Genomic DNA, 12,275 nt, shown 5'->3' on the forward strand with positions numbered 1-12,275 from the left:
TTTACCAGCTCTCTTCATAAGTATTCTCATTGTAAAAGAAAAATACTAGGGCAAATTCAACCATGGCTGAAGTGGGCACAACTCCTACTGAATTCAAAGGGAATTTTACTTCCTTATGACAAAGGTGAATTAAGTTCTTTGACTTGGGTTTTCAGACTTCAGCCAGTTCATTTTCAGGTTCAGTAACAAATACTGTGCAAATTCATCAAGAACAGGGCTAGATTTATGACTTCAGAAGCCACTGCAAGGAGTGTGAAGGGATACTGCACGAGTGGTAGTGATCTCAGCTATTTTCTCTTTGGGGTACATGCAGAAACATTAATAACTACACTATTGTAACAGGGTGCATTCATTGTGTATTTCCTCCAGTGCTGGTCACTGATGGCTGGCTGGTGTTGAGAACAGGAAGAGGCATAGTCTTGGGTACTCAGCAGTGCCAGATACCCTGCTGCTTTAAGAGTGTCTAGCACTGCTGGGACTCTGGTTCTTGTGCTCTGGGTGTGCAAGCACTAGCATTCTGGTTATCTGAGTGGGAGCAGGCAGCAAGTTTCATTACAGCCTCTCCATCTTGCTGTTCATCTGTGCAGGGAAAGCCAATCTGGTTGACAACGTTCACTGATTTCTCACTAGAAAATCCAGGAGTCTGATAACCAAATGAGAATTTTTAATATACAGAGAGAACAGAGTCTCTTGATGTGCTCTATAGCTGCTCACCTGTAAAGGGACTGGTAGTTTTGTTGTACTTGGTGGCTTCTGCAGCTTGCATTCTGTTGGGTAAATTTTCATTTTTTATCTGAGGTAGGTGGGTAGGAAAGAATTAAAAAACAAAAACAAACTTCCTACTAGTTAGCCATCTTTACTGTACTGTTTTTTAAATACATGCTCACTAATCAGATGACATTAGTGTTTATGATAATACATGTTACAATGTAGTTTCCATTTGTGGAAGGTATTTAAAAGAAAATGAAATTTTGAACCTTTACTTTCACATGTGCATGAGAACTATTTTATTCACATTCTGGTTGATCTTTAACATCAGGTCAAAATATAACGTAAACACTGTGGGCCTGATCCTTCAAACATACTAGTGTAGGACTGGGAGAAGACCTGATTTTAATGTCCTGAGAAATGTACCAATGTGGGTATTTGCAGGATTGGGCTCTATGTCGCTGTTGTCGTGGTGTGAAAATACAGTATGGGTAGGATACTCAGATAGATATAAGGATTTCATAAAAGACATTGAATAAGCTGGAAAAATCAAGGGAATGTTTAATGTGATGCCCCTATCCTGCAAGCATTATGCACATGTGTAATTTTAAACATGTGAATAGTCCAACTGAAGTCAGTGGGACTTCTTGTGCTTAAAATGTAAGCACATGCATAAGTGTTTGTAGGATCAATGCACATGTAGTGTTGGGGCATGAAATTATTTTAGGTAATGAGGTGTCTTGGATAACTGTGGACTGTATAAATCATTGTTACCTCTCCTAATGGGCCACTTTTTAAATTTTGGAGTAAGTGGAGAGAGAAACCTAGAAGTGACCAGAAAAGAAAATACAGTAATAGAATTTTGGGGGAGAGAAAAAAAGTTTTTTTTTTTTTAAATTTCAGTTGTGATTTGAAGTTTAAATTCCTCATCTGGGGAAAAAATAATTATAAGGAAAATAAATCATGAACATGAAGTGCTGATCAGAGTTAATACTTTGAATAATCTGTAAATTATTTTTTTTAAATGTGAATTAAAGATTTTTTCCCCTCTGTATTTGCCAATTCACAGTTAACTATGCCTTCACATTTGGAAGTTTGAGATATTCAGTAACTAAATTTGATGTGAAATCTTGGTGGCCTTCATAATGTAATTTATTCATGCTAGTGTGGATGGCATATGTTGCCTGTGTGGTAACTTTTTATCATATCTGCACAGAACTGCTAGTGTTTCAAATTGTGTTATACAAACTGAGATATAGGGACAAATTCTGATTTTACTTGCATCGGTGTAAATCAGAGAACTCAGTGGAGTTACATTGGTGTAGGCGAGATGGGAATCATTTTCAGGGTCTTTAATTTATTCCTGTGGGGTCTTTTTTTTTCAGACTTAATGTAATCTCTGTACTCAGACAACAGCAGGCTGTTATTTTTGTAGTCTTTCTCAAGGAACTAACAGATGCCAAGCCTCCTGACTAGGGCAGGAGTCTCCTACCCTTGGGGAGTTACTGCTACCCACTAACCCTTCCAATTCTGAGCTGGAGAAAGTATGTTCAAAAGGCTGCTGATGAGTGCTCCCTGAGTTTTCGTTTAAAAAAATAAAACACAACTGGCAGTGAGTGTTGTCTGAGGTTTCTTTGGATTTGCGCATTAGGGTCTTTATCTTTCCACTAGAAGATATTTCACTAAAGTCCCTATCCTGGCCTTATTCAGCTCCACAATGTAGAGGCTGGCTGGGTCCCAGGTGTATAGAGCCCTACTTGGACCTACAGAGGTCTCATGAGGATCAGTAGAAGAGTGCCCGCACAGGGCATGATCCTGCAAAGTGCTGAGCACTCTGGCCCTGATCCAGTAAAGCTCTTTAGCACGTACTTAAATTTAAGTTTGAGCAGTCCCGTTGCATTCAGAGAGATGTTTTACATTCTTGAACTTAAGCACATGCTTAAGTTCCTTGTAGGAACCTGTGATGGGATCCCCGGAGTGCAGCCTGGGACTGTGGGACTGCTGTGCCCCCTGAACTCTCTCCAGCCTGGGCCGTCTCTCACAATGCCTTGCTAATGACCAGCAGCAAACCCCTCCAGGTGCTGTTATCACTCAGCACAACTGCATGTAGATGCTCCACGCCCAGCTAGATTACATGAATGCTCCCAGAGCCACTCATGAATCACACAGAGAGGCACCAGAGCCAAATCCCTCCCAGCACTGTACCTCCAGAATATGCCATCTTGGACGGCTCAAGAGGGACAATGCAGATATATTAATTGGTTCACCACTTCATCAATTGAAAGTGAACATATACCAGCCTTTGAAAAACCAGAGGAGATTTGCCACGCACTTCAAACAAACTCACTGGTAAAGACAAACAAAAAAACAAATTTATTGACTACAAAAGATAGATTTTAAGTGATAGGCAAAAAAGTCAGAGTTAGTTACCAAAAGAAATAAAATATAAGCATGCAGTCTAAACTCTCAGCCCTATTAGGCTGGGCAACAACTAGACTAAGCAGTTTTTATCACACTACTGGATATTGCAGTTCATAGTACACATGGGTCAGTCCCCTCAGTTGGAGTCTTCAGAATGTCCTTGTTGCTTGCAGCGTAGATGAGTGAAGGAGAAAGGCCCAGCATGGGCCCCCTGTGTTTGGTTTTATACCCTCAGTCCATGTGCTTGGAAAACACAAGTCCAGGCATGTCTGAGTGCATTGCTGAGTCTCCAGGCCAGGGTGAGTAATTCCCCTGGTGTGGCCTCATACAGGTGAGTCATTGCATTGTAGCTCCCTGGCTGGACAATGGTGGTTGATGGGTTGTTTGACACCCCACCCAGGCGTTGGTTACTTTCCTTGCTGTTGCCTCTGGGGAGCTAATATCTGGCTGAATCCCCATACAATACAATATGTTTTAGTGACAACCATACAACATAATTCTCATAACTTCATATGTGTTAATGATACACATATATGGATAGAGAAATTACTTTCAGCAGATCGTAACCTTTCCCCTGATACCTTACAAGTCATGCTTCACAATCATAAAGAAATGAGGAATATGGGGGTTATAGGGTGCTCCCCCCAAGGTACAGAATGTCACAGAACCAATGTTGCCAAACTCTGCCAATTCCCCAACCCCCCCCTTCCCACTCCCGGACATCTGTCATACATAGTATCAGTCATGGTGATTGTGATGCTGGGAATGACCTTAGGGGAAGCGGTGCCCCTCGATATTTGTTGTGAAGTGAGGATTAGTCCAGATGAGTGATAGTTGCATAGATTTAATTACAGCATGGCCTAGTGTTAGAGCTGGCCAAAAATTTTCCTGTGAAGCAGAGCTTCACCAGACAATGCTGGTTTGCCAAACCCGAAATGTTTCACAAGAACAGTGTGGGTTTGATGAACTCTAGTCCAATCACAGGCAAGTTTATGCTGGAAAGCTGCCTAGTGAGCTCAGGGTCTCTTGCAGCTTCCAGGGTCTGTGGCTTTGGGGCAGCTCCATGGTGCAGAGCTCCAGGACAAGGGATCCAACATTCACAGCTCTGAGAGTCTGCCGTGGAGCTGGGAGCCTGAAAGCCCTGGGAACCCCAGGTCCAACCAATGCTTGGCTTCTGACTCAGCAGCTGGGAGCCTGGAAATCCTGGGAGCCCCACCTCTCACTTTTGGTTTCTTATTTTTTTTTCCCTTTGAATTTCTTTTTGGCTGAAACTTGCAGTTTTCATTCTGAAATGTAACAAAAACTTTTTTGGAGCTTCCACTGGCATGGAATTGAGGGGGATGTGTGTGTGTTTGTGTGTCACTCTCTCTCTTGAAGTCATCCCATTTGCAATGCACTTGATCCACATCCTTCCAAAGAGCAGGGTGAAGAGCCCCTATGCCTCACTTCTATACCAAGCCTGGCTGGCTTCTTGATTAGCCCAGTGCAGACTTGCTTACAAGGCCGCTTATGGTCCTTTGACCCTGTAAACTTTAGGATTTAGCTGTAGACGAGGGACTAGGATTTGCTTTTTTTCCCTTCAATTCAGGGTGCAGTGTTTGTTCTTGAACTTGAAAGTCTAGGTCCTAAAGTTAACCCGAAAACATTGGGAAGAGTCCATGAATGCAAGTGTCTTACATTGCCTGCATTACTTTGCCTGTGTAAAAGCTCAATTTGATATCTTTACAGGTTTTGTAATGCAGCTAAATATAAAAATGAATTAAGCTAAACAGATATAACACTGTATCCTCCACAGCAGTTAGTAAATATCTGATTAACTATAATTACATGAGTTTATCATGATAGAAACTGTTTGAGTAATTTCAATAAACTCCAAATTAAAAGTTTTAGTGCATATCCACTATCCACTATTTTCAGATTTATCTTTGACTTCTTATCAAGAACCATACTTGTATTATGTATTGTAATAATGCTGCTTTTTTATAAGGCTGGAAATGTAATGGAATTTCAGAACTAAACTTCTAATATCTGATAACTTTAATGATAAACACCAAATGATGCCAATAACATAAATGATGACAATAACATGCTGCAGAAGAACCTTATCAGTCTGCTTGCCCTGTCCCAGAAGGGAAACTTTGACATATGAAATGTGGAACTAATGACCGGTTACAAATGTAGGAATTCAGGAAATATAAATGCAAAAGCCAATCTTATAGGACAAATACACATAGTATAAACTCGAACATTCAATTTCACATCAAAATTCAGTTCTTAGTTCTAATGCCATTTTTAAACTATATCATCTACATACAGTATGCAGAGATGAACTGGCAACCCAGATCTTGTGTCTCAGTGCCCTTGACTTTTTGGAAATTGGGATTCATATCCAGAGCTGAACTTTGCAGCTTGAATCTGTCACCATTCATGGTTTGTTTAACTATAAAATACCAGATATCATGGTGATGGGCATGTTAAAGATAAATAGATTGAAGAGAGAAAAAAGTGTTGCATAAGTCTCTCGCATGGCATATTGTGGTGAAAGCTTTAAAATTCAAGGCAGAGACACTAGCAAATTGCTTTTTAGGAACTCACTGAGGGCTTTGGTAATGGCCACCACTTTGACTGACACCTAGAATTGAACCAGGGGCCTCCAGAGCTAAAAGTACACATCTCTACAAGTACCATCTCTAAAGTACCCATGTAACTGACTCTGCACCACAGAAGAGGATGTGTAATGTACACTGAGTAGCACTGACTCTGAGACTGATTGCTTTGCTTTATTACTATGTATTTTTAGCAAACTAATTTGCTTTTTCTTTCAAATCTAGGACTAGAGAAGACGACGAGACTGAATTATGTTTCTGAGGAATCTCTGGGTTTCTGCTCATTGGGCATGGGGCATGAGGAATATCTTGCTTTTACTTGTGCTCTCAGTGTTACAAACAACTGATTTGGAAGCCAGGAAAGATCATCAATTTGTCTGGAAAACAGGTAGGAATAAACATATTGTTATTTATTTACTTTCTAGTTCCTGTGATTTAAGAAGTCTGCTACCTATTCCTACTCTGATTTAGCACTATAAGAAATTCCCAAAGAAAAATGTCCTAATAGTGTTTTCATGTAGTTTCATTTATTTGTGTGTATATATGTGTGTCTGTGTGTATACATATATTTTCCCCTCTCCTTTAGTTTAATCCATCTTCTTGTTCACTGAAATGCTGTACCCTGCAGTGACACTTGGTATAGTCTGGGTTTTCACAATGCTATCACTTGAACAGAGGCAGCTAATAGGAGAGTTTTGGAGGGCATAGCCTGGGCTCTATCCTGGGAGGCAGTGGTGCGTAGTGAGTGGTGCTTTTGCTTCATCTGTGGGTTCTCTCTGGACAGGCTGCATAGCTAAAGAGAGAGACTTGGGATAAAGAGCATCTTGCTGGGTGAATTTGAGAACCACAAACAGAGGCAGCTAATAGAGTTTCAGAGATTGTTGAGAGCAGGAGTGTGAAAAGCTTTGCTTCCAGGTTCAGCTCCTACATGCAGTTTCAAGATGGCCAGCGATGGAACTGTGGATGTCCTGCAATGGATGTGCCTTGTTTCCTTTCCTGCCTGAAGCCAGAAGGGACTTACTACGCATGAAGTGAAAGCTCGTGCTGGAGAAGCTTCTTGGATTGAACAGGCAAATAGAGACATTATTGAGAACCAGAGAAGTTGAGGAGTTCCTAGACAGCCCAGTGCAGAAAACATGAAGTACGCCAGGTTCAAGGAGGAAAGAAGCTGGCCACCAAGGAGTTGGGGAGACAGGAAGTCAGAAAGGAGGTCTGGCCATTCAAAACTATCAGAGGCAAGAGGTCAGATCTGCATTTTTCACAGCTGGAGACAGAGGAGGATGGGTGGACTGTGGTTACTAGAGAGAAGAGAACCAGGAGGAATTCCATATAGCTAAAAGCTTCAAGTCCGTGGTCTCCAACCTTTTTATGCACAAGATCACTTTTTGAATTTAAGATCAACCCAGGATCTACCCCGCCCCTTCCCCGAGGCCTCGCCACACTCCCTCCATTCCCCCCTCCCTCCGTTGTTCGCTCTCCCCCACCCTTACTCACTTTCACTGGGCTGGGGCAGGGGGTTGGGGTTTGGGAGGGGGTACAGGGTCTGGGCTGGGGCCAAGGGATTCGGAGTGTGGGAGGGGGCTCTGGGCTGAGCCTGGGGCAGGAGGTTGGTGTGTAGGAGTGAGGGGTACAAGCTCTGGGAGGCACTTTGGGTGCAGGAGTCAGATGGTCACACTGCACCTAATCTCATAGAATCCACTGGACATTTCATGAATGTTACTTTTTATTAGTGTCATTTGTGGTTTATAGATCCAAAATCCTTCAGGAATTGCACAAATTAGCATAACATTCTCAACTGTGGGGTGTGCATTGGCTGAGCCTCAGGCATGGGGTAGGGGTGCAGGAGTGAGGGGTGCAAGCTCTGGGAGGGAGTTTGGGTGCAGGAGGGGGCTCCGAGCTGGTGCAGGAGGGGGTGACGGGTGTGGGTTCTGGGAGGGAGTTTTGGTGCAGGAGGGGACGCCAGGCTGGGACAGGGGGTTGGGATGTGTGTGTGGGGGTGCAAGGTGGAGGATCTGGCTGGGAGGCTCTTACTGCAGGCAGCTCCCGGCCAACGGTGCAGTGGGGCTCAGGCAGGCTGCCTGCCTGCCATGGCCCCAAGCCACTCCTGGAAGCAGCTGGGCTGCTGGCACGTCTCTGCAGCCCCTGGGAGAAAGGGGGGCAGTGGGTCTCTGTGCGCTGCCCGCTTCTGCAAGCATCGCCCCCACAGCTCCCATTGGCCGTCCCTCCCTCCCATTGGAGGGGCAGTGCTGGGGGCGGGGGCAGCGTGCAAACCACTGCCCTCACCCAGGGGCCGCAGAGATGTGCCAGCTGCTGGCTGCTTCCGGGAGCGGCCACAGCAGGGGCCATAGCACGTAGGAAGCCTGCCTGATCCCTGCTGTGCCGCCAGACTTTTAATGACCCAGAGATCAAGATTGACTGGCAGAGGCTCCAGGATTGCCATTGCTTCAAGTTGATACCAGGTCCTCAGTGTTTAAACTGTGGAAGATACCTCTTAAGAACCAGGGGGTCTAAGGGAAAGGAAAGATGTATGAGACATGCCTGTGGATGGTAGCTAAGCCCAACCTCAAAGAATCAGTTTTGTCCATAAAGAGTTTCCTCAACTGTCCAAGAAAGTCTGTCCATCTTTGCTGGAGGTTCAACACTCAGAAGAATCAAAACAACATTCTGCAAAGGATAAGCAGACAACAGGATGGTGTGCTGTCTTCTCAGAACCAAGACACAAGACATCGCTCACACGATATTGGAGGAATTTCTGAAGTTAATGGGCAAGGATCCATTTATGGGCGTTAATGACACTGCATCACAGGATATATCACGGGTAAAAGATGACTTCAGAGAACTCAGAAGCATGCTGAAGGACAATGTCCAAGCGATCTTCTCTGCTATCTTCCTGTCTCGAGAGCAAAGGGAGACAGAAGGCAGAAGATTATTAAAATGAACCACTGGTTAGGTAAGCGGTATAGGATTTGGTTTTGTGGAACATTGTTCCAGTCTATTCTATGGGAAGAGGGAACTCAGTAGAAACGGAACCAATCACCTCAAGAACAAGCTGGCTTGAGTAGTAAGGAGGGTATTAAACTAAAATAACACAATGGGAGAGTAAAAAGAGGAAAGATATGAGAACTCATTTAGTGCAGAATCAAGAAGTTGAGAACAAAATTAACCAGGGAACCAAAGGATGTGAAGAGAAGAGATTCTTTAATTTCCTGTACACCAATGCTAGGAGCCTCAGTAGCAAACAAGAGGATTTGGCATTGTTCATTTGTGAGTATAAATTCAATCTAGTTGATATTACTGAAACATGGTGGGATGATTCACACATTTGGAATGTTAAAATAAATGTTTTAACCTGTCTAGGAAGGACTCAGTGGACAAAAAGGGAGGAAGAGTGGCAGTCTGAAAAATGGCATTACCTGTTTCTGAGTCACTGATGATTTGGGAAAATATTTACCTTGAATGGTTATGGATGAACCTTCTAACAGATAAAACACAAAATGGGGTATTAGTTGTGTCTGCTACAGACCACCAAATCACAGTAGGAAACAGGATGACTGGTTTTTTATACCCCTAACTATAATGAATAGATGGGGGGGGGGCAGGGGAAGCTGTGTGATAATGGGGGACTTCAATTTCAATTACATATACAGGAGGTCTTGTATTGCCAGTAGTAAAACATCCTTAGAATTTCTAAATATTGTAGATGACCATTTCCAAACTAAAAAGCTGATTGCAACCGACACAGGGGGATTCCACCTAGTATAGACAAGTAATGTGTAATCAGGTATTATTTAGAGTTTCCAATTTAACATTCCGTGGTTTGGCAGAGTTTATTTGCCTCTAGATCAGCCACAGCATCACAGTTAATTTGGGAGTGAGGACCCCCAGGTATGCAAGACAGACACCTACACTTAGGCAAGACCTATTGAATCTGCAATAGTTTTATTAGCACAGTCAGCAATATCACAAACACTATGACGTAGCAAAGCAGACAGAGATGATACAAGCACCCAGAATTTGCCTACTCATACCATCCTTTCCAGGGAACCTTGTAGTAGTAAGATGACCCAGGAGTGGTCCTTCACTTGGTAGGCTCCAGGTCCATGGGCCAAGTGCCACCCTATATTAGAGGTTATGCTAATACTAACTAAGGCTAATGCATATTCAGTATGTGCATCAGCTCTTTTTCCTTATCTGTTTTTCCTTACCCTGCTAACGTTGGATAGGTGAATAGGCCTTTTACTTCAAGTTTATTAGTATTAATCAGTTAGTTGTCATGGTATTCTCATGGTTCGACAAATGCTGCTGTGGTTAACTTAAAATATCTAAAGCTGATATACAGTGTCATTTTGTGGTTACCTGTCAGCAGTTTAGCAACACTTGTCTATTACAGCACTCTATCTTGCGATGTAGGGTCATTTACTGGTTAGTTACTTATGTCAAGTCTTTAAGCCTTGGGCCTTAGGTAGTTTGGCTAAGCTATTGTTTTACAGTTTTGGGACCTGTAGACTTTTGCATGACTGAATTAATCCATACCTGTACCTTATTTAGCATATGCCTGTATATCAATAGCAAGAGGGACTGATTAGAGAAATAAAAATTAATGGTAGCTTAGGTGCAAGTGATCATGACTAATCACATTTATATTGTGTAAACGGGATAAAGTCCAGACCAGTTTATATATATATAAAAGCCCTGTCAAAGCACTGTGTGTGTGTGTGTGTGTGTGTGTGTGTGTATACACATACACACTTAGTGCTTTGACAGGGCTTATTTCACAAAGCTGAAAACAATTGAGTCAAATCAGCTGGGAGAAGAATTTAATCAGAAGAATGTGAATAATTGGGAATTGTTTAAGGACTTAATAGATGCCCAAAAAGGCACAATCTAGCAATTGACGAAGGAGGCTGTATTGGTTTTAAAATATGACCTGGTTTAGAAGGGAAATGAAGGCAGCTACAAAAAATAAAACTGTAAATAACAAATGGAGAAAGTGAGAAGTTGATAGCAGTGACTATAAATACGAAGCTAGGTATTGTAGAAAATTGATAATTACATAATTAAAGACAATAAGAAGGAGCTTTTAAGTATTTTAGGAACAAAAAAGAATTGTGACAAAAAAGATAATATTGGTCCATTACTAGGTGGAAATGGTGTAGAATTATCAATACTAATGCAGAAAAGGCAGAATTGTTCAACAAATATCTCTGTATTTGGGGGACAAATAGGTGTAGTCTCCTCATAGGGTAAAATTACTCTTTCCATTCCAGCAGTGTCTCAGGAAGATGTGAATCACACCTATTGATTTTCACTAAATTGTGTGATGCTGGAGAATTTCCAGAAGAGTGGAAGAAAGCTAATGTGCCAATATTTAAAAAGTGTAAATGGGATGACCTGGGTAACTATAGGCCTGTCAGCCTGACATCAAGCCTGGACAAGATAATGGAGAGGCTGATACAGGACTTGATTTAACAAAGAATTAAAGGAGGGTAATATAATTAATTATGTCACAGTTCTGAGCAATTTCATCTGTATTCCACCTTTGTGGTCCAGCAAGGGCGCCACTCTTAGGCTTTCAGCTTCCCAGCAGTCACCTTTATTGGGCGGAGACATGTCTCTCTTCCCTCCTGACCAGGGTATTTCCAGGCTGCACAGTTTCTGCCTGGACTGAATTCCCCAGCAAGTCAGATTGTCTAAGCAGGCCTGCTTTGCCTTCTTCTCAGAGCCTGTGAACAGTGTAATTGCCCACAGTTAAATTACCACTTAGGTCTTTCTAAATAAGCATGTGCATTCTTAAGGTAAAAGCATGATAGAAAACACATTAAAAGTAATAAAAGAATGTACATGCATGCTAAAAGGTTGCCAGAGATCACCCCAGTGCCAATAAGGTCTCTGGCAGGTGAACAGTTCTTCAAACCCCACACAGATTTTTCTGTGGTTACAAGTTCATAACACCTTTTGCTCAGAATAAGTAAGCCCATGAACTGGAGCCCTGCCTTGGACAGAAAGTCCTATCCATTTTATGGCTCAGAAATCAGGCCCTGAGTCAGTTTAAACTCAGGTTATTTATCCAAAAGCCCTTTCTTTGTCTGTTGGTCTCTAGAGAATCCAATTTGAACCAGTATATGCAAGTATCTCCAGGTGGTGGTACATCTTTGGAGGTGTTACCACATGAGTGAATCTCCCTAATCCCACCACCCTGTTTTTTGTTCCTGGAGGGCTGTGATCCCCCTCCATAGGGTGACCAGAGAGCAAGTGTGAAAAATCCATATGGGGGTGGGGAGTAATAGGCGCCTATATAAGACAAAGCCCCAAATATCGGGACTGTCCCTATAAAATGGGGACATCTGGTCATCCTCCCCTGCCCCCATGGAATTACAAACAATCCCTGGCCCACAATTATATGTCGACTTAATTCAATAAAGTTTAGCTTAATTCAACAAGATTTGTTCAGGAAATTGCCACATTTGTCACACTTGATTGGCACTAATTATATTACTTTCCTTTATTTTTTTTGTTAATCAATGCGGGTTTATGGAAAAT

General features: G+C 42.4%; 1 protein-coding gene across 2 annotated transcripts in view; it reads left to right on the forward strand.

The window, feature by feature from the left end:
* The window catches only part of THSD7B (thrombospondin type 1 domain containing 7B), a 536,363-nt gene that overhangs the window by 94,660 nt on the left and 429,428 nt on the right, over positions 1-12,275 (forward strand). For both annotated transcript variants that reach the window (XM_075117806.1, XM_048870341.2), the window contains one exon: positions 5,961-6,123. In XM_075117806.1, the coding sequence (XP_074973907.1) occupies positions 5,988-6,123 (136 nt within the window). In that variant the 5' untranslated portion in view covers positions 5,961-5,987. The remainder of the gene's footprint in view (positions 1-5,960; positions 6,124-12,275) is intronic.

Source organism: Caretta caretta, chromosome 11 (assembly GCF_965140235.1).
Source record: "Caretta caretta isolate rCarCar2 chromosome 11, rCarCar1.hap1, whole genome shotgun sequence".
NCBI classification, from domain to species: domain Eukaryota; kingdom Metazoa; phylum Chordata; order Testudines; family Cheloniidae; genus Caretta; species Caretta caretta.